Genomic DNA, 22,461 nt, shown 5'->3' with positions numbered 1-22,461 from the left:
TGCAAACAAGCTCTGATAACACACACACACAAGAAAAACAAACTTCCAGTAGACTTAATTTGCAGTTTTTCTTGAGTATATATTAGAGTTTGGTTGGATGCATGTAAATGCCTCAGTCTTTGTTGCATGTCCCTCATTTGGTGTTTTTATGATGGTGAGCGCTGCGTAACCATTTGGGCTAAAACCCACTATTCTTGTGTAACATCATAATTTATATTAACCAGATAATTCCCTGCCCCTTTCGTCCTCAAGGTTTATGCATTTTCACCCTGAAAGAGAACATTTTCATCATAATAATGGATTATAGAATAAAGGTGATCACTCAGAACAACTTTTTATGGATTGTGCAGTTTGAGCCTAACAATGCCAATAAATAGCCCATGACTTTGTATTTGTCGGAATTCTGACTTTTTTTCTCAGAATTCAGGAAAAGAAGAAAAAAAAAGACGTGTCCACATTTTTTTTCCCAGTGGCCCTAATCCTGTTCCGTAGTTACAACACTAAATTTCACCATTTCCAAGATTTTTTAAAGATTAATCCAAGCCTGTGTGCAACTTTTCAAGCATAACTCTTTGGGTAAAATGATCTATGGTTTGTTTTTTTAACAAATCTTGGTTCATCTATTGAGTTTGCCTATCAAGTATTGCACTTTTATTTTGAAGTAGTGGCGCTCTGCTGTGACGTCACTTCCATAACAGAGCTGTGCAGCGTCTATAGTCTCCCTCCTGAAATTCAGGGATTTCAACTCCGCTGCATCCTTCAAACGTTGTGCCGCAAAGAAGTGCGTAGTTTTACCAAGTGAGAACCACGGCCGTGTGAATGTTGTGCACACTTTGGGTAAGCTTCATCCTGTTTGCGGGCTCCTTTTTGACGTCGCTTTGCCGTTGAAGTAGCTGTTTGTAACGACTTCACATCGCCATGTTTAGGTGGAAAGTAGTAAATGCAAACCCTCGATTAGGTTTTTCTTCCGCTGGACCACTTTTGGCACTGCTGCCGTGTTAAATACATGGATGGCATCCTTTTAGTAATAGTAATTGGACTGTGTTTTTTTTCCAGAGAGCTCAGTGAATTATTGTGAAGCACTTCAGTGTTCAGAAGCATTTGGTGCAGTCAAAATAATCGCCATCTGCTGGTCAAAATGCTTTGTTTGGAAAGGACTGTCCAAAAGGTTTCACTTTTATTCAGTAAAGCTGTTTTAACTAATTATTGTTGAATTTGCTCATTTTTTAAAGAGTCTGTATCTTTTCGTTTAAGTGCCGTGGTAGACAAAAAATACCCCCAGTTTGTCCTTTTGTCAAAGGAACACCTGGTTTGTTTTTCTCCTGGTTAACGGCCCCACTTTCACTGAAGTGTAGCTCACAAACACATGTGTTTGTGAGATGGTGTCTAACAGGGCTGCATGTGTTTATCGTTCTTTAAGGAAGAGCTGAAGAATCAATACATTTATTATTTTTCAAATAAGCTTTTCATTTTTCATGCAGGGCTACAGTGTATCCACACGGTCTCTTTGCTACTTGGATGACAGCAAAGGGACCAGAGCAGGTACCAGACATGCTGGATATGCTGATGTCGGGCAGAGTAAGTAGCCAGCTTAAGGACACTGAAGTTTCACACACAGATCATCAACATCTAAAATGTTGTAGGTTTTTGGATAACTTTTTACTTTCTTTTCGTCAACACAAAAAAAGACAAAACAGGACAAAAAGAAGTTTCTGATATATCCTGCAAAATAGTGCAGGAGTATAATACAGCCCCTTGAAATAAATTATAAATAAAATATGTCTAGGAGGGACCAAATTAAATTTTTTTTTGTGCACAGCTTCCACTTGGAAACTGCACCTTTTAGACAATGTGTTTTGTTGTGTAGAGAAATGGGGAGGTTGCAGAATGAAGCATGAAAGCCTTTTGATTTTTAAGGATTCTGACTCAGTAACATGCACATTAGTATAGCACAATTGGCTGGTGTGCATATTTCATAGTTTTGCTGCACCTAGCTCAAGGTAAAAAAAAACAACATTTCTACCATTTGCTTTTGGTATTCCAGCCAATTACAGTAGCTTGTCAAGAAATGAAACATGCACCAGAGATGAAAAGCTCTCAAACTAACAAGGCTGTGAACACTTGGACTGATTCTTATGTAGCAGATTTCTACTTGAGGAATTAAAGCACGTAATATAACCTCATTCACACCCAACCATTTAAGCACTTTTTTTCTACACCTAAGTGCTTTTTATCTAACATTCACACTAGGGATGTGCGCAACTAGTCGAGTAGCTGACTAATTGTTGCTGTTGTCACTAGTCTGTGCCAAATTTACTAGTCGTTTAATCGAATTGTTAAAATTTTAATTGATGCTCAGTGCTAGTAAATTATTGTCCTAAATGTTATGCAGCCATCTGCCACCAGATGGCACATCGTTGTTGAGAAACACCATAAATATGATAATCTAGGCATCATCTGTTTGTCAAAACTATTAGAATGAAATCGCGGATACAAGCATCAGAAATTAGCTTTGTCTGATGGGCGCTCCCGTAGTCATAGGGTGAGGAGTTGAGTCATTTGAGAGGGGTTCACACGTCAATTGCCTACTCCTCCACATCGAAAAGAGACAGCTAAAGCTCCTGGGTGCACCTCCTGGTTGCTGCTGGGCACATCCTACCAGGAGGATTGTTTCTTGGTTTTAGACTAGTCAGTTAATTTAACTTTTTTCTTCATTTAATTAACTAAGAAATGAGTCGCCTACATCCTAATGTAGGTTGGGGGTTCGAATCCACTGAACGGGTACCCTGAGGTACTCCTGAGCAAGGTACCGTCCCTACACACTGCTCCCCGGTGCGCCTGCTTAGTGGCTGCCCACTGCTTCACTGAGTGAATGGGTCAAATGCAGAGAGTAATTTCCCCGCAGGGATCAATAAAGTATCCATTATTATTATTATTATTAATTCACACACACTCATATCCTGATGAATGGATCAGACAGCAACTAGAGGTTTAGTATCTTGCCCAAGACTACTTAGGCAATTAGACTGGAGATTGGAGCAGGCAGAGATTGAACCATCAAGGTTATGATTGGTCTACAGCCACCACAATGTACAATGAAGTCATGTAAATATTCAAAAAGTCTGCATGCAGGAATTCTTATTTAATAGGTTTGTTATGCCTAAAGAGTACACGCAATGTAATTTCTGAGTGCAAAAAACTCCACTGCATTGCTTATTTGATGTTATCAAATACCCAAGAGTTATAGAAATTAAAAGAAAAATTATTATTTTTTTTTTTTTTTTGAGGGGGGTTGCAAAAGCAAAATGAAAATCTTCATGCTAAAAACCATTAATAATGATATTAAAATATAATTACATTACTTCATGATATTAAAAAAAATTGGGGGCTGCTTTTGGGAATTATTTTGTGACGTAACTGGGGTTGGGCAATGTGGCTAAAAGCCATTATTGCTGAATTTCTAGGTAATAATTCAAGATCAGAATCCTCAGTTTTCCCACCAATTTAGTTTAAGGTAGTTGATCATGTTATGAATGGTTGTGGCCCTGAACTCAGTCCCTATTAACAAATAGGCCAAAGCTTCGGACAACAATTGGTTACAAGTGTCTGTCCCACTTTGGCCGTCTCAGGATGGCCTCTTACTGTTATCATAGCCAGTAAGAGTCCAAAAGTCCGATCTGCACTGGTATAAATTGGATAATATAATTAAAATGTAAAATTTCACAAATAAATAATATAGCACAAATAAATATTCTTAGCTCAGGGTCAAGTTTCAAAACAGCAGCCCTATGTCCAGTATGAGAACAGATAATATGCTCAAGGATAAAGGTAAAAGATGGGGAAAAAAATAAAGAAATATCTAGGGAAGCTGGCAGCGTAAGCATGTTTGTTTCACATGTGGACCAGTGCCAAAGTTAATGAAGCTCTGATTCAGTAGGACTACTGTTAAAATACTATCGATATGTGCGTTTTTGTTTTTTTGTTTTTGTCCTGCACACTGTTGTACACTGTGGCTTGCAGTGTACTGAGCTAGCTGTAGTCTTACAGTATGTCTGTGTCCCGGTATCAAAACCCAAAGCTTACAAAATTATAATGAAGTGGGTAGAATAAAGTGCACTATTATTTTTCTCTGCTGTTATAGTGTGAAAATTGGTACATTTAGACTGAGTTAATGAGTTATGGTTCATATATAATGTATACTATTTTTGTTTCCATACAGGAATAGGGGGCACAAAGATACGAAAATGGAACTGAAGATGGAGGACACCAACCCAAATAGACTGAAGGACAGCAAAAGGATGGATGCCAACACTGTCTGGCAATGGCGGATTATGCACGTAAAAAAATACTCAAGAAGCCCCGAACCATTCCATTACAGCAATAAAATTGGATTAGATTTTAATGTTGGATCCACGGCACAGAAACTGGATTTACAATTACTGACAAACGGGGTCATGCTTGAAATCTGTGACTTTGCTAAAATGGTTACAAAGGGTAAAAGCCACTTTATCATGAACATTCTGGAGAACAATTTTGATCTTGGTTTGGAAAATGAGCAACAACGGATTCATTTTAGAGCTCAGATTTCACACAAGCTCAAGGACCTGATGAGGAGGCCTCCTAAAGAAAAACTTGACATTGCTGCTCTTTTTGGTTCTTCTTTTGTGCCAGTGTGTGCCAGAAGCATCAAAAAAGAACCGAATGTGGGAGCCGATTGCCAGTATTTCAGTTTCCAGGTGAAGAAAGAAGATAATGGTAGACATACAAGCAAATTTCCTTGCTCACAAACATCTGAAAAAAAGATTGACCGACTACATGCTGATGTCAGCGATGATGAAGAGGAAATTGAGTGCTTAGGGGCGCAGTTAAAAGAAGAAATCAGAGGAGATGTTCTCCCATTTTCATACCCTTACTGTGAAGAAATTGGTTTGCGCTTTGAAAGTGGTGCAAAACAAAGCCTTGATCCAGGTTTATTGACAAATGGTATGATGGTAGAACTGGTAGACTTTACTAGAGTACTGATTGCATCCTACAGCTCTATTATTCTCAGTGTCCTGAAGCATAATTTTGAACTTGACCTTCAAAATCAACAGGACAAAAAGCAAGTTTTGTTCAGCGTGTCCCAACTGTTGAAAAGGAGAAAAAAACTTAAGAGCACTGGTACTAAAATAAGTCCACATTTTAAGAATGAGCTGTTTTCCTTTGAGACAAATCCCTTTAAAAGAGCTCCCACACAGCTGACTATGGAAGAACTTTTATACGAGAGCTTGAAGAAAAGAAGAAAATACAATTCAAAAGCAAATATGCAAAATGAATGTGACATGGAAGAAGAGACAATGGAAACGGAAAGTAACATGTGGAAGCTGCGTGCTAACCGTGTGAAACAAATCCTGTTGGTACTAGACAAAGAGTACTGTACATTCTTCAGGCCCAATAAAGCAAATTTGGAATTCAATATTGGGTTTGGGCCCAAGAAAAACTTGAGTGGTGACTATCTGACCAATTCTGTTCTGTATAAAGTTGCTCGATTTGCCTTGGCAATGAATTCATCCCAGCAGGAATTCATCATGGAGATTCTTGAGAAGAACTTTGACTTAGGCCTGAAGAACAAGTCTTATAAACCTACCTTTGCATGTGAACTCATGAGTAGAGTAAGACAGCTTCAGAAATGCGAGGTTCCGGTCAAATTCTCTAAAGAAGTTTTTGAACTTCCTCGTCCTGTTCCGTCATTCAGAATGACATCTCAGAGAATGGACATTGTTGGCCCAGACCTCAGCAGCAGATCGAATGTGAAGGAATCTGATATCGCTCCTTCAAATTCTCCTGACTCACAAGCTGAAACTAAACTAAGTCCAAATGATGTAACTACAACAGAGTTACCAGTCCATCTACATGAAACTGAACCCAAGCCACATACTGAAACCAAACCTGAAATAAAGTCAGAGAAAAATGTCCGTCCTTATCACTTCTGCAAGGAGATTGGTCTGAAACTTCATGTCAGCTGCAGTCAACAAAAACACAGACTTGACATCAGCAAACTGACCAAAGGAGCAATGATGGAAGTAACAAACTTTGCTGAAAAGTTGTGTGGAACATTTGAGCAGATTTGTCTGGATGTTCTCAGACACAACTTTGAGCTTGATTTGCAAAGTGTCGATTCAGAACTTGCAAGAAATATCCTTGCACACATTCCGGCTGCAAATGAAGAAAGAAATCTTGTGACCCGTGTAACCCATGGGAAATCGAAGCACCCGAAAAGAGATTACCCAATTCTCCCGACACTGAATTGCCAGAATAACTCAAATACAGAAGCATGTAGAGCTGATTCTACTGAGGAAAATGTACACAAAGATGTAAGCAGTACCACTGACACTGAACAACAAGATGACCTCAACTCAGCGCTGTGGAAATTGAGACGTATTCAAATTCAGCACATCCTCTCAGTACCTCATGGAGAACACTGCCCACTTTATTCTTACTCTAGATGTAAGAAATTGGGCATCGACTTTAATGTAGGATCTGGAATAAAACTAAATCTTGACCCAAAGTTACTTACCAATGGCATCATGGTTGAAGTTAACACGTTTGCTGAAGCAATGTTGTCATCTACAAAAGATTTCATCACAGCAATCCTGGAGTACAACTTTGATTTAAATTTGAACAGCGAGGCAAGTTGCAATGCCTTTGGAAAGAAGCTTATGCGAAACTCTGGAGCAATGAAGACAAAGAAACTAGCTGCATCTCAGAAGAAAATACTTTTTCAACTGCCTGACACAAAATCTGTAGATGAATATACTCCATATTGCCCCAAATGTTATCAAGACAGAATTAAGCATCATCAAGATAAATCGCAGTCTGGTCGCGTCCCTGAGCAGCCCCAAACTGGGTCAGATGTTTGTGCTGATGCAAAGGCAGAAAGTACTCAAAATGATCGAACCTCTATTTCTGCAGCAACAAGAAAGACTATAATGAGCTGTTACCCCTCATGCAGGAAAATGGGTTTAAGACTCCGCGTGAGTAAAGCGCACCGTAAACGTAAACTCGAAACACGTGCTTTGACCTGGGGTGTTATGTGTGAGGTTTATTCTTTTGCCAGGAAACTGAGTGGAACAAAGCATAAACTTGTCAATGATATTCTTGAGCACAACTTCAACTTGGACAAACAGACTCTAGACCTCAATCCTTCAATGTTGTTCTGTAGAGTACAGCCACGAGAAGGAGAGCATGCCTGGTTCAATGATGTTTTTGTTATTCAGGCACCTCGCAAATGTCCTGTTATTGGGGTTAAAAGGGAAGGACAATCCACCACGCAGACAAATGAATGGAAAGAAACGATCAGAAAAAGACAGCTGGACATGCAGGCAAAGAAGAAAAGGGCCATGGTGTCAAGTGATTATGCCAATGATAGTGTAGGAAGGATTGGATTTGATGAAATGGGTTTGAGTCTAGACGAAACAGTAGGAGTGGGCTATTGCTACATGTGTCCTATAGAAGCAGACACACTCACAGATTCAGAAAACAGCGGGAATGAGGATGACATAGAAAACCCAACATCATCTTGCATCTCTGCTCCTTTCCATACCACCACTGATAGTTCCTTCAGTTCAGCAATCGTAGACACAGATATGGACCCGCCATCTCCAAGTCAGCCAGATGAAAGTGGGCTGCTAGAATATGAAGAGGAGGAAGAGATTCCAACGGATGTACCAAATGAATTTGACATGAAAGAAGAGGAAAAGGAAATGGAGAGTAACATGTGGAAGCTGCGTACTCACCGTGTGAAACAAATCCTCCTAGTCCTAGACAAAGAGTACTGTCCATTCTTCAGGCCCAAGAAAGTTAACCTAGAATTCAATATTGGGTTTAGACCCAAGAAAAATTTGAGTGCTGACTGTCTGACCAATTCTGTTCTGTATAAAGTTGCTCGGTTTGCCTTGGCAATGAGTTCATCCCAGCAGGAATTCATCATGGAGATACTTGAGAAGAACTTTGCGTTAGACCTAGAGAGCAATAGCCACAGATACACCATTGCATGTGAACTGATGAATAAAATAAGACAGCTTCAGGAATGTGAAGATCCAGTCAAATTCTCAAAAGAGGTATTTAAACTCCCCGATTCCATGTTTTCAATAGGCACGAGATACCAGAGCATGGACAGCAGCATATCAAGATTGGATGAGTCTGATGTTGAACCCTCACATCCCCCTGATTCAGATGGTGAAACTAGACCAGACCCACATGTGTCAACTATACCAGGTTTACCAGCTGGTCCACCAAAAACAATATCCGAGGAAAGTGTGAACCTGTATCCCTTCTCCAAGGAGATTGGTCTGAAGTTGCATGTAAGCTGCAGTCAACAGAAAAACAAACTTGATGTCAACAAACTGACCAAAGGAGCAATGATGGAAGTGACAAACTTTGCTGAAAAATTGTGTGGGACATTTGAGCAGATTTGTCTGGACGTTCTCAGACACAACTTTGAGCTTGATTTGCAAAATGTCAATTCTGAACTTGCTAGACACATTCTTGCACAAATTCCTGTTGCAAATGATCATAGAAATGTGGCAACCTGGGTAGCCCAAGCAAAGCAAAAGAACACACGAAGAGATTATCCAATAGTCATGAAACTGAATTGCCAATACAAGCCAGATGCAGAAATATGTAGTGCTGCATCTACTCTAACAGTCAAGCACCAAAATGTAAGCAATTCCACTGACAAGCAACAAAATGACCTAAATTCAGTTCTATGGAGATTGCGGATCAATCAAATTCAACGCATCCTCTCAGTGCCTCATGGAGAACATTGCCCACTGTATTCTTACTCCAGGTGTAAGAAATTGGATATGGATTTTAATGTCGGATTTGGAGTAAAGCAAAATCTGGACCCAAAGTTATTGACCAACGGCGTCATGGTTGAAGTTAACACATTTGCCGAAGCAATGCTGTCATCCACAAAAGATTTCATCATGGAGATCCTGGAGTATAATTTTGATCTAAATTTGAACAGTGAGCTATCTCACATTGCCTTCGCAGAGCAGCTCATGCAAACCATTACAACACTGAAGTCAAAAAAATTCAGCCTGCCTCAAAAGAAAAAGCTTTTTAAACTCCCTCTGTCAGTTTTCTTTGAGGAATATACTCCAGATTGCCCCAAATGTCATCAAGATAAAAATGGCAAGCTTGTCCAGGATGAATCTCACTCTGGTAATGCGCTTCGCCATCCTCTTGCCGTGACCAGCGTCATCTCTACTAACGCAAGCAGCATGGTAAAAAAGCCTCCAGATGATCAAACCTCTTCTTCTGCATCAGTAGAAACAATATTGAACACTTACCCTCTCTGCAAGAAAATAGGTTTAAGCCTATGTGTGGACAAAGCTCACCCAAAACTTAAACTCGACACATGTGTTTTGACGTGGGAGGTCATGTGCGAGGTGTATTCTTTTGCCAGGAAACTGTGCGGGACAAAGCACAAGCTTGTCAATGATGTTCTTGAGCACAACTTCAGCTTGGACAAGCAGAGTCTAGACATGAATCCTTCAGTGCAGTTCTACAGAGTGAATCCACATGATGGAGAGCCCGCCTGGTTCAGCGAAGTTTTTATTATTCAGCCACCTCGCACATTTCAAGTCATTGAGAGTACAGAAGAAGAGCTTCCCACTGTGCAGAGAAATGAATGGAAGGAAACGGTTCGAAAAAGACAACTGGAAATGCAAGCAAAGAAGGAAAAAGCCATGCTGTTAAGTAATACTCTGAGTGCTGTGACATTAACAAAGAATAAGCAGAAAAATCTCTATCCTATTTGCAAGAAAATAGGTCTGGACCTTGATGTTTCATCAAAATCAGCGGACAAAAAAAAGCTGAACTTGAAGTTACTGACATCATCGGTGCTGTTGGAAATACAGAAATTTGCAGCAACGAAAAGGAACCAGTATTTCCCAGCTATTTTGTTTGACATCCTAGACTATAACTTTGAGATTAGCTCACAGCATCACAGGCGCTGGGAATTTTCAATCGCTGCTGCAACCAAATTCCATTCGATGATCAGACAGTATCGAAATACTGGAATAGAAAAGATCTTCAAGTTACCATTTCTGTCTGGACCCAAACTCCCACAGAGCTTAACACAAAATCTGCAAAATAATAAAAGTGCTCATAGAGTGGATGGAAACCAATGTGTGCAGCCAGCAACATATCATGCAATCCAAATGCAGCCAGTGACAATAATGCAGATGAATGTCAACCCCATGAACATCCCTACGATTACCTCCATTTTTACACCTATGATTACCTCTGTAATCAACCCTATGGTTACCCCTGTGATTAACCCAACAATTACCCCAATTTTTACACCTCCAGTTACCGTCATTAATACCCCTACAATTGCCCCCATGAGCACCTCTACACATACCCCTACGATTACCTCCATCAGTACCACCACAACTGTAGGTTGTGACGGTTTTCTTCCAGGAAACCTCCAAATTAAAGAGGAGGAAGATGATCCACGTTATGGCAATATGCCATCACTGGATGTTGAAACAAACTATCACCAAGGTAATGATGATGTAAGAACTGGCTTAAACACTGAGGCTGCCAAGAATTTAGTCCCAGGTCATCCTGCAGGCTCCCTTGGGCATACCGCATGTCCAACCTCTGAAAGCAATAATGGAAGCAAGTCATCACAGCCCTCTGATGGATGTGTGCAAACTGCATCTCTAAGTAGTGAGACTGTCATAAAAACCGAGTCAGACACTGAGGGATACATGGATTACTACATGGTAACTGTAGGTCAGGACACGGAGATAAAAGAGGAGCAGGAACATGTGCCAGCTGGAAGTGCAGAAAGTGAAGTGGATGTTAAACAGGAATGTGAGTGTTAATGGAAAAAAATGTCTTTTGTATAGAACATTAAGTTTGAATAATGTTGCCTTAATTCCTGTGAAAAGCTTTTTTGTTGTTGATGGAGAAGGAGAGTTCAATCTTTTTTTTTTTTCTTTTTTTTTTTTTTTTAAAGCGATCTCAATCTATACAAATATAGTAGAGCTATGGGTTAAAAGCCTGAAAAGATGGCTCATATTGACCAAAAGCTTTCAGGGCAAATGTTTGCAGCATGGAACCACATGTGTTATTTCCCTTCTGTAGCAGCCTTTTAGTACTCTAATTTATAACAAAGCATTTGGATGTTGAACTTCATAGATGTTGTTTCCTTTTTTTCCCTTTTCTTTTTTCTTTTTATCCATTGAGGTATCCTGGACTGTTTGTAAAATGTTTATCATTCTCTTGCTTTTTGTTTTATATATTTTACTTTACTTACTTACTATTTTTTTTTTTTTTTTTTTTTTTTTTTTTTTTTTTTACATATGTATGTATTTCACTTTATAAATGAGCAAAAATAGAAATACGTCATTAATGTGTAAATATGTATATACAAAAATTTTTCAGATAATTTTCCAGAATGGCAACAATAATGTAAATTACTAAAACTGATCCTGTAACACAAATAAATGTATGTATTCATATTTGAGGTAATATACACATTGATAGCTCACTGTATGTACATTTTGTATAAAGGTTTGAAAGCTCGAACCTGTCATATTGTCATGGTGTGTTTTATTTATTTATATATATATATGTGTGTGTGTGTGTGTGTGTAAATATTACAGCGGCGAGCAAATTTTTTAGCTCGCTAACCAATGTAAGGTGTTTGTGATTAATACTTGTATTCCCAACCAAAAAAAATAGTCTTGGTGTTTAAATGTTATGTTTGATCAGTTTCTTACTAAAGTCCAGTGTGCCTAATTAACAATATAATATTTACTTTTAAACAAGTTTTTGTCAGGTTTCCTGAATATTTGGCTTTTCTTGTGTATGTGTCTAACCCATTTGCTAAGTATTGCATATTTAATTGTAGCTGAAATTTTCATATTAGAAGCTTAAAGATTAGACTTGGTGTATGATTTTGATGTAATGCCAAAATTGGGCTGTTGGTGGTGCTCAATACTAACATTTACTCCTTTTGTGGACTTTTTATACTCTACAAACCATATAACCATTAAAAGAAAAGTGAGTAAAAGACTTTTTCTACATGGCTATAGGGATTTTAAAAAGCAATTCTATCCCCAGTTCACTAAAATAAAAAAATCAAAGAGACAAATCACTAAATTGTCTGTTGGGGTGCCACTCTGTTATGTTTTGTATAAGTTGTTTGTAGATTTTGATTATTACTAATATAAGTGGCTGAAAATCCAACATACAGGTGACAAATGAAAGAAAAAAGTGATTTGTGAGCAAGACACAAATGTCTACTGCAAGACAAAATCAGTGTGAAGGACTGGTATAGATAACAACTTTCAGGCTTATGTGCAGACTTGTGACCTATTACAGATTAATGTGAGAAGTGGAGCTGCACAAAAATTCTAATGTAATCTTTGGATAATGGTTTAGTAGAGGGTGGGGGGCTGGAGTATTTAGACATTTTACTTAAGTAAAGGTAATAAAGTATATAAAAATATAAAGCAAGAGCAGAAAACTGCATAACATAGGCATACTTAAATTTTCCCTTCAAAATTCCCTGATTCTGGGACGCTACTGGAGGGATGCTCATCGTTGTTCCTAAAGAAATTCCCTGGCCTAATGCTTGACTTCATTAATGCACAGCAAAGCATTTAGTGAGGTTTTGCAGAATGCGGACTGAGCCACCACTCGCATCAGAATGGAAATGTTTCACCTTTGGATAAACCTAATCTCTCAAGACAACCTTACATCTAAGAGTTCAATAGGGGCAGAGTGTGAAAGTTCTTCATTTAATTAGTCACCCATCTACAGTATTTCGAGATAGTTTGCTTCCAAGAACTGAGAATTTCTTGTCATTTATCATATTTACGTAGTTTGTTACGAAAAGCTAGTCATAAAAACATCATTTGTTCCCATTTCCTTTGTTGGATGCACAAAAAATGCCAAAGGTAAATACGTTTGACAGGGATAAAATAGTATCTTTGCTCCAACAAGGTGGTTCCCAAAGAACTATTACTTAAAACTTGGCATGGTGTCCTTAAAACATTTGAAGAAACTGGACAATTGGAGGACAAAAGAAGAATGATTTCTAATCTCAATGAGAGTTTTACCTGGATAACCAAAGGACTAATAGAAAACAAGAAGTGGCAGGCCTTAAAAAAAAGACTATGTACAGCTGATGAACCATATCTGAAAGTTATGTACTTAAGGTCAAACACAGCTCCTGAAAAATTATGTGATTATGAATGCAGAAAGGTACAGTCAGAGTTTGATCTACCATGTTATGCAATCTGGAGCGCATCTCATTGGTAACGGTTTAATTTGTCAGCTTGAAAATGATCCCAAACACACTCCCAATGCAATAAAAAGCATATGTGATTAGAAAAACACACAATGGAACACTATCAATCATGGATTGGCCTCCCCAGAGCTTGGAAGTGGACAATACTGAAGCAATGTGGGGTCATATTGATGGAGAATGGAAGAAAAGAAAGCCAAAATCCAAAGAAAGAGCTATGAATGTTCTTCAATAAGCCTGGATAATTATTATTAAAGAAATGACAAGAAGGCTTGCCTGAGAGAGGGCTGAAGAATATAGAATATGTCAATAGAAGGTGGTCATTAAGGTGGTTTTTGCCTCTCTTTTTCTATGTGTCTATGTACGTTTTCATAAATCTCTCTACTTCTTTCACATTCTCCTAGAAAAATATACTTAAAACTTTTTCAGAGCACTGTACATCTGAAGGAGTTGAACAGTAGTTCGTTCCCTTTTGAGTTTTATCTTTGAAAGACAAAGCCGGAAGTCTTCCGCGCACTTCCGCGTAGCTTGACTCTTGGAACTGAAGACGCCCATTTCCAGTCCACACCCGCCCGGCTGCTGGATCGATCCTCCCCTCTTCATTAGCTGGATCGTCAGCCTGGATGCCGATCAGCACCGCTATTCTACCGCAACAGGTAAAAGAATAGAAATCATTACCACGCTTATACCGAACAAAATGCATGACTTGCTGGATACTGTCGCTGAAGATTTTCTTCCCCTCTACCTGTTCTTTCAAGGTAAGTGGGATGTCCTGCTTTATTAAACCCAGCATTTAAAAAGGCGAGGCAGTGCAGCGTATTAACAACGAGGTTTGTCTACCTGCAGTACAGCCCATTGTTAATGTTTCATCCTGAAAATATGTGGAGCTCTCAAACCTGTCTCTGAGCCACTAGTGCTAGTCTTTTGTCTGCGTTATGGATGAAGAGCACCCCGTATGGCTGAAAACTGGTTCTTCAGATCTTTTCACTGTTTACTCATTAATTTTGCTTATTTGAATAAGGCAGAGAAGAGGAAAAGGAAAACTAACCTGGATTTAAAGAGAAATTTATTTTTTAAAGCAGTCAAAATAGATTTAGGCTTTAAATTACTAGTCTTTTTTCCAAGATAATATAATTATCTATGTATATTATTAGATATATACTGTCTAATAATATATATACTATGTGCAACAACAACAAGCAGGGAATGGCATATTGTTTTTATTCCTGTGTTAGGTTATTCCTGTGTTCCCTCAGGTACTAATTAAAGGAAATGACATGCTTCCCCGTGACTATTAAACACGCTGAAAATCACTGCTGTGTTTAACCTGAGGGAGAAAATCTATGTGATATTTCTCAAAGTCACTTTAACGGTCTGCTGGGTGTCTGTGCTCACCTTCTTAGGCCCAGCAATTTCCCTAAAAGGTGACTTACATTTGGCGCTTCCTCCGTTAAAAGATGGAAAATATAACACGAGGAGGGCCTCCGGTTCGAAGCCCGTCAAATGCGTCTGTTATCTTTATTTTTCCTGATATAAAAAAGTGTCATCAGCTGTTTAATAGTTGAGCAAAGGTGGGAATTTCCATTCTTATATATGAGATGACTGGGGCAGCTTTGGATGTTTATGCACGTATGTGTTGAATCACTGCAGCAAAGACTAATTATAGAGATTGCTTTATGTGTGCGTGTGTTTATGTGTGTGTTCTGCTGCCCTCAGTGAAAACAGAACGAGGAGACTTTCTTTGCTGAAGTGGCAAAGTCCATGTGACTGCAATTTCTGTGACATCTGTGCTTTATCCCAGAAGGGAGTGTTGCATATCCACCTGCCGAGACTCAAAGCGTTGCGTAATATCCACACGTTCACATAAGTGTACAATACACCAGCGTGTTCACTGGTGTGGTGAAAGAGGAACCTGATGTGCTTCAGAGTCCATTCTCATATAGCAGTTACAGTGGCATGGATGCTGTGTTGAGGTTAATTTGGCATTATTATTATTATTGTGTCTTAAGTATGTGGGGAAGAAGGTGAGGTTGGAGGTGCTGCTGAGTGTGTGTTTTTCACTGTCGGGGGTGGGGGGAGTGTGCAGGAAGTTAAAGAAAAAAATAAGGTGAATCATTTCATTGAGCTGACCCATAAACGTACCAAAAGGATTAGAATGATTCTTCTGTCGGAAGCGTCCCCAATTTTCACCTGCAGCACACTGGGGGGAAGGTGTGTGGCATGTGTGCGCTTGTGTGCGTCTGCTCTCTTGTGAATAGGAGGAAAATACCAGCACATGCACACAGGACACACGCATGCACACAGGCTTCTTTCTTCCTCAGGCTTCGCAAAGCTTCCTGGGCTGTGTCCGCTAGAACAGGGTCCCCCTCTGTGTGAGGAGGGTGTGTTGGACACACTCCGCGCACACAGGCCGAAACATTGATATTCACGTCAGACCGGTCCAGTGTGGTGCACACAGGTGTCAATCAGCATGCTGGGCAGAGTCAAAGGTTCTTTGATTCATTTTGTTCCTCAGCACTGCTGGCCCTTAAAGGATTTATGACTTATTCCTCATATTAGAAACTTTCAAAATGTTTAATGCAATGTTATTTTTAAACATCAGCGTAACATCAAGGCTAGCGGTACACACTTTCCTTTGACTGCTGGCTTTGCAACATCAACCTGTGTAAGTATGAAAATAGTGTGTGCCATTTGTTCTTCATTTGCTTCTTAAAGACGCCAAAACTAGAACTAAACTTGCGCTGCAAAGTAATTTGTTCTATGCTCAAATTTTTAATGGTTTATTTTCCGTTATGATTATTTTTGTAGTATTTCGTGTCCAAAAGTTCATTTGGGGATCTGGCATGATTTAAAGTAGCATTGTGAGATGACTGTGTTTCTCTCCACTACATCTGCCATACCAGCAGGGGCCGAGCTGCAAGGTAAATCAAATCAAAGACGCATAATGACATTTTAAAGTTATTTTCAGACATCCAAGGGACTTCAATCAGTGTACCATTTTGTTGTGAACCTGTGCAGGTACAGTCACTGTTGATGTAGAGGGTGTCCTCTTTCCTCTTTTGTTGATTCAGTGCCGTTGTCATCCAGGATATAGCATGTCCTGTTTAAACAGTGGAGTCTCTTTCTAACCTAGCCAATGGGAGATATTGTTATATTTGACACCAGGTACACCTCAGGGTACAGGGTTGTGTATAAGAGTGGATGAAACTCTGCTAAAGGCCTATACATGTTTGCACATGGAAGTGTTAGGTACACGCAAATAGCATAGAGCCATGTGAAAAAGAAAGTTTGCGCAGGACTCTGTGCAGTCCTGGGAAAATCTAAGTACATCCTTTAAGAGCATTTAAGCGGGTAAGAAGCAGCTAGGTGGTGCTAATCCAATGCACTTGATTAACTGATGATCATCAAGTGTGAGCACCTCTGAGGCAGACGTTTTGGCAGTTCAGTTGTTTGTTAACACAGTGACACATCATCTCAGACCATACAGGCCGCAGTTAGCATGTTAGGTGTTAACGTTTGTGAGAGTACAGTTAGAAAAAGACTCTAGAAGTATGGATTTTTTTTGGAGGTGTTGCCTGGAGAAAGTCTCTAAAAGGAATATGGCAGTATTGCTTAGACTAGACAAGACTTCTGGAACAATGTTCCTTGGACAGACAAGACCAAAGTGGAGATGTTTGGCCATAATGCACTGCACCATGTTTGGAGAAAACCAAACACAGCATATCAGCACAAACCTCTCATACCAATGGTCGAGCATGGTGGTGCAGGGGTGATGATTTGGGCTTATTTTGTAGCCACAGGTCCTGGGTACCTTGCAGTCACTGAGTTAACCATGAACTCCTCTGTATACCAAAGTATTCTAGAGTCAAATGGGAGTCCATCTGTCTGACAGCTGAATTTTGACTAATGTAGCAGGACAGTGATCCCAAGCACAGCAGCAAATCTACAGCAGAGCGGCTGAAAAGAAAAGATTCAAGGTGTTGCGATGGACAGTCGTGGCCCAGTCCAGAACTCAACCTGGTTCAAATGCTGTAGTGGGACATTAAAGGTGCTGTGAATAAACAAATGAGTTATTCAAAGATCCTTAGAATGTGTTAGGGGAGTCTATGTTAGCTGTCATAGGGAGAGAGGAAGGGGACACCCTGGATAGGTCACCATTCTGTCACAGGGCTTAAATATGGAGAAAGACAACCATTCACACCCGTGGCCAATTTAGATTCACTAATTACTCTAACCCTGTGTATGGGACTGGGGAGGATGCCAGAGTACCTGGATAGAATAAACTCCACACAGAAAGGCAGCAACCAGACTGCATATGAAAATAACAGTGCTAAGCACCAGATCACTATGGCATCCCTAATCATGAGGGATACTTAGTTTTTCTTAGAAGATTGCATAGAATACTTTGAAGACATTACTTTTTCCACTAGTGCACATGTACTCACACACAGAGACACATACACATAGATGAGGAAACTGCCAACTTTCTGTGTATATATGTGTTAAAAGAATATTTCATTACTTATAGGACCTCATCTCGGGTGAGACACTGATGAGGTTTTAGTACACGGTGATGAGTTAGCCACACAGTTTCAACAGATGGCAAAAACAAGGAAAAGTGAGATCATTTCAAGTGAAGTGGGAGACTGAGCACTGTAAATCTTTACTGGGTGTAAAGAGAGGTCCATGTATTTGCTTTCTTTTCTTTTTTTTCTTTCTTTTTTTCCAAAGAACATAATTTGCATCATCATTTTGATGCTTGAATCCACACACCAGCAAAGATGAGTCATAGATAGGGAACAGAGGCTCCAGAAAGTCACTGAACTGAAAAGAGGCATGCAAGTACAGCACAATGTGTTTCTTCAAGCTTAATCGCAATGTGTTGCTGTAAAGGCGAGCTGCATCTTCTATGTACAGGCAGTTTGTGCCAGAATATAATATCTAGACTATATCTCGTTTTTTTTTTTTGTTTTTTTTTTTTGTTAAATAAAACTTCCCACACAACCCGTGGGTTGTCATGTTCAGGCTTGTGGAACAAGCTGCAGTCAGGTCCATATGTTTTTGGACAATGACACATATTCTTTGTTGCAATTTTGCATCTGTATACCACCACACTGGATTTTAAGTCAAACAATCAACATTTGATTAAAGTGCAGACTTTTATCTTTAATGGATTTAGCAAAAGCACGGTCCCCCATTTTTAGAGACTCAAAAGAAATTGGTCCAACTAAAATAATTTTAAATATGGGGATTGCTGGAGAATATTTAGCAGTTAATAACTGTCTGAAGTCTAAAACCCACGGGCATCACCAAATGCTGTGTGTGGTCCTTTAAGATACTTTATCAGGCCTTTACTGGAGCCACCTTCAGTTGCTGCTTGTTTGTCGGCCTCTGTATTCAGCTTCAACTTCAGTAACTAAAGAGTATGCCTTGTTGTGTTGACTGAGTGACCATTGAAGAATATCCTTTTTCTTTGCTGTGAGAAACACTTGGGTTGTTCATGGAGTTTGTGCCTCCCTGAGAGTGTTCTTGCATTGGTACTGTAAGTTGTTGTGAAGCTGTTGAGAACCATGGAAATAATTCTGTGGTATTTCAGGCATTTTGGTGTTGCTGAGCTAACCAGTGCATTCATTCTATTTAAGAATGTACCAGATTGTTGATTCTTGCTATCTGTCTCTGGTTTTCCAGCCTAATGATAGCCTCCCTCACTTGCACTGATGCCTCTCTGGACCTCATATTCATACTTTTACTGAATGGTTACCAAATACAAGTTCAGCAATTGGAATCAACTCCAGATCTACCTATCGATTTATCCAATTACTGTTAAGGCTCAGAGAAATGTGTATAAAAATGGCTGTAATTCTTAAATAGCTAATGCAATACGCTTGCAATACGCTTTAATTAAAGCTGAAATTACATATTGTTTGTTTGATGTAAAATACACATTCAGTCTCATATTGATATGGTCCCTTATTTTGCACAATGTACATAGATGGCAGTAATGTGCATAATACATGTATACTCGCATATTTTTATACAAAGAACTACAGTAATGTGTATAGCTTTAATAATATTTCGACACAATCTTGCATGCTTCATATTTATCTGTTTCTCATAGTTCCATAGCTCTCTTGTACACTATGGGATTTCGATTCTGTGTTAGTCCTGTACATATTGCAAAACTGACGATAACATTGAGTCTGACTTTTAGTTATAGATCTAACTGTAAGACATTTTTTGCATTGCATCCAGATATTTAATTAAATGCCCTTGTAGAAAACTTACAAGCATACAAATAAATGACAAAAAATTACTTCTGCATTGATACATGAATATGAATTCTTTTGTTAATTCGATATTTCTGCTTTTGATAGAACTGACAAATATTGATGTGTATATGTTATCTGAAATGCGCTGATGCGAAGACCATTCTATTGCAGAGTGTAATGCAGAAAAAGATGATCGTACTCTGACTGTACTGTTTAACATGCTGTAAGGAGCTAGTTTGTGAAATCCATTGCTGAAGATTAGCCCCATTATTTTACTCCCTAAAATCTATATCATTGCTCATCCCCAGAAGCCAGTTTGTGCCAGCCTCCATTCACTATAAAACAATTGTTTTCCTGTAACTGCTTCCTGTGTTTCTATTTTAGTTGGTATTTTTTTTCATAAAATTGGGAATTTAGTTCATAAATGTCAGGGCAGGGATAGCTCAGTAGGTAGAGTGGCGGCCCCATGATCAGAAGGTCGGGGGTTCGACTCCACTGAACGGCTACCCTGAGGTACCCCTGAGCAAGGTACCGTCCCTACACACTGCTCCCCGGGCGCTGCATTGGTGGCTGCCCACTGCTTCACTGGGTGAATGGGTTAAATGCAGAGGAACTATTTCCCTATGGGGACTAACACGCGCACACACACACACACACTGTATTGTTTGCTAGTGCGCGTGAATTATTTGTTGCCTATGTTGTATATGCGCGAGTTTGCACGGAGCCGCTGGCGCAGACACTCGAAATATACCGAAGCATAAGCCTCAGTGGGCTGTTCATTGCTCTTAAGTAATTGGCAGTGCCGGCATGTACAGACAGTGATTTATACTACAAGATAGCCACAGTCTCCCCTCCAGGAATTCACACAAAAACAGGGAAGCAAATGATGGAGCAACAGTGTAATAAGAATGGAAGGGGAGTAGGAGTGGAAAGAAACTATGTGGGAATCATAAGAGATACGTTTCAATGAATGATGAATAAGAAATAGAGGAGTTGAAATAAAAAAAGACAGAGTGAGGGGTGAAGTGAGGAAAAAGTTGTGATGGAAGGACTTAGTGAAAGCAAAAAAGGAGATTGCTTAGACCTGGCAAGAATCACAAGTGATGAGGAGAAACACTGCCTGTTAGCTATAGGCACGCAAAGAGAAATGAGAGGAAATAAGGAGGAAATGGATGGAGTGAAGTGGAGCGGCTAACAGAATCTTAACAACAAGATTGAAAGAGTTGCTACCTATAGGTGTGGTTTATATGCAAAATAAGCTTGAATGTCGTGGTAATTTGGGGCTTTTGAAGTATAGTATAAAAACCTTCAATATGGTGGGGTCGGGGCTGTCAGACTGTTATTCCAGAAGCTTGATGTTAGTCTGCTTTATCTATCCCAAAACCAGATTTGATTTGTGTTTGGGTTCCTGTTGGACCACCCAGTCGTGTCCAAGTTTCAACTATCCAGCTGTTGATTTCAGGTGAAGTTGAAGAATCTGGACGTAGTCCTCCTTCTTCATTATTTCATCAAATTTGTGCATTGTCCCAGTAGCAGTGGCAGCAAAATAGCCCCAGAGCGTGATGCTAACATCACCATTCTTAGCAGCTGGTTTCATAGGCTTGAAAGTAGGCTGTGCGATATGACCAAAATCTCATATCCCGATATAACACATTTATCGTCCCGACAACGATATATATCACAAAAATTCTACATTGTCTGTAAATTCTGTGAATCTCGGGCAACTCGACTTGTGTGAAGTGTTTTCAGCTGGGCGTCCTGTACCTGGAGTCGAGTGATTGACCGATGCATGAAACTATACATTTTTAGACATACGGTAAGTTGAAACGGCCGCAATTTTTTTTTGGCCTGTTCTAAGGTTTATTTTTTAGCACCTGACGGCTCTTTTTAGCTTCTCATCCGTAAACACTGTGCATACTATTTCACGTGATTCAGTTTATTTTGAAAAAAGCTCAACAGGATCTTCAGCTTTATTGTGAAAGGTTTATGTGGAAAATAAACCACGCGATGGTTTTACCGTCGCATAAAAACAGTCGCTTGTTCGTTTGTAGTGTGGTTATATTAAATATAAGAGAAAGAGAGAACTTTAAATGGTAAATGGCCTGTATTTGTATAGCGCTTTACTAGTCCCTAAGGACCCCAAAGCGCTTTACACATCCAGTCATCCACCCATTCACACACACATTCACACACTGGTGATGGCAAGCTACACCTCTGTCAGTGCGCCACCCTGGGGCGCCACCCTGGGGCGCACTGACAGAGGCGAGGCTGCCGGACACTGGCGCCATCGGGCCCTCTGACCACCACCAGTAGGCAACAGGTCAAGTGTCTTTCCCAAGGACACAACGATCGAGACTGTCGGAGCCGGGGCTTGAACCGGCAACCTTCCGATTACAAGGCGAACTCCCAACTCTTGAGCCACGATCGCCCACGAACTTTAAGAAATAAATTCTGCAGTGACCATCAAAACAATGAAAAAATATTGCCGTAAACAGTTTTCATATCGTCATCCGATATATATCGTTACATCGAACAGCCCTACTTGAAAGCCTAACTTTTAGTCCTCCAAACATGCCTTACACAAACAGTGTTTATGAGTGGATCAAACCACTTACACATAAAGCTAGTTTTCCATGTTACCTGCATGGGCTTATCTGCTCCTGGGACTATGCCAAAGATCCAACAATTAATCTCATCAGATGGGCCAGGCTCCCTGTTGGCATACCACTTTAGATGCTGACTGCACCCAAAACAGTGATAAATTCTTATTGTTTTTAAACTGTACTTGCTTTATTAGGGTCATATATCTATATTTGTCTCAGTAAAACACAAATATTTGTCTAAGAGCATCCATACGCCTTATTAAGGTCCAGAAATTTCTAT

At 39.7% G+C, this 22,461-nt stretch overlaps 2 protein-coding genes across 4 annotated transcripts in view; both read left to right on the top strand.

Annotated features, from left to right (window-relative positions):
- Nucleotides 1-701: 701 nt before the first annotated feature.
- On the top strand, nucleotides 702-11,588 carry LOC146371574 (uncharacterized). The gene is made up of 3 exons (XM_084953787.1): nucleotides 702-837; nucleotides 1,482-1,578; nucleotides 4,220-11,588. The coding sequence occupies exon 3, from the start codon at nucleotides 4,245-4,247 to the stop codon at nucleotides 10,875-10,877; it is 6,633 nt and encodes a 2,210-aa protein (XP_084809913.1). The 5' UTR covers nucleotides 702-837; nucleotides 1,482-1,578; nucleotides 4,220-4,244; the 3' UTR covers nucleotides 10,878-11,588.
- A 2,248-nt stretch (nucleotides 11,589-13,836) lies between these two features.
- Nucleotides 13,837-22,461, top strand: part of itsn2a (intersectin 2a) — a 44,804-nt gene continuing 36,179 nt past the window's right edge. For all 3 annotated transcript variants that reach the window (XM_084952499.1, XM_084952498.1, XM_084952497.1), the window contains exon 1: nucleotides 13,837-13,965. The gene's annotated coding sequence lies outside the window, so the exon portion shown is untranslated. The remainder of the gene's footprint in view (nucleotides 13,966-22,461) is intronic.

The sequence above is a fragment of the Perissodus microlepis genome, chromosome 15 (genome assembly GCF_051167445.1).
Source record: "Perissodus microlepis isolate ML-2025 ecotype Zambia chromosome 15, ASM5116744v1, whole genome shotgun sequence".
NCBI lineage: Eukaryota > Metazoa > Chordata > Actinopteri > Cichliformes > Cichlidae > Perissodus > Perissodus microlepis.
This window is presented reverse-complemented; position numbering and strand designations above follow the sequence as displayed.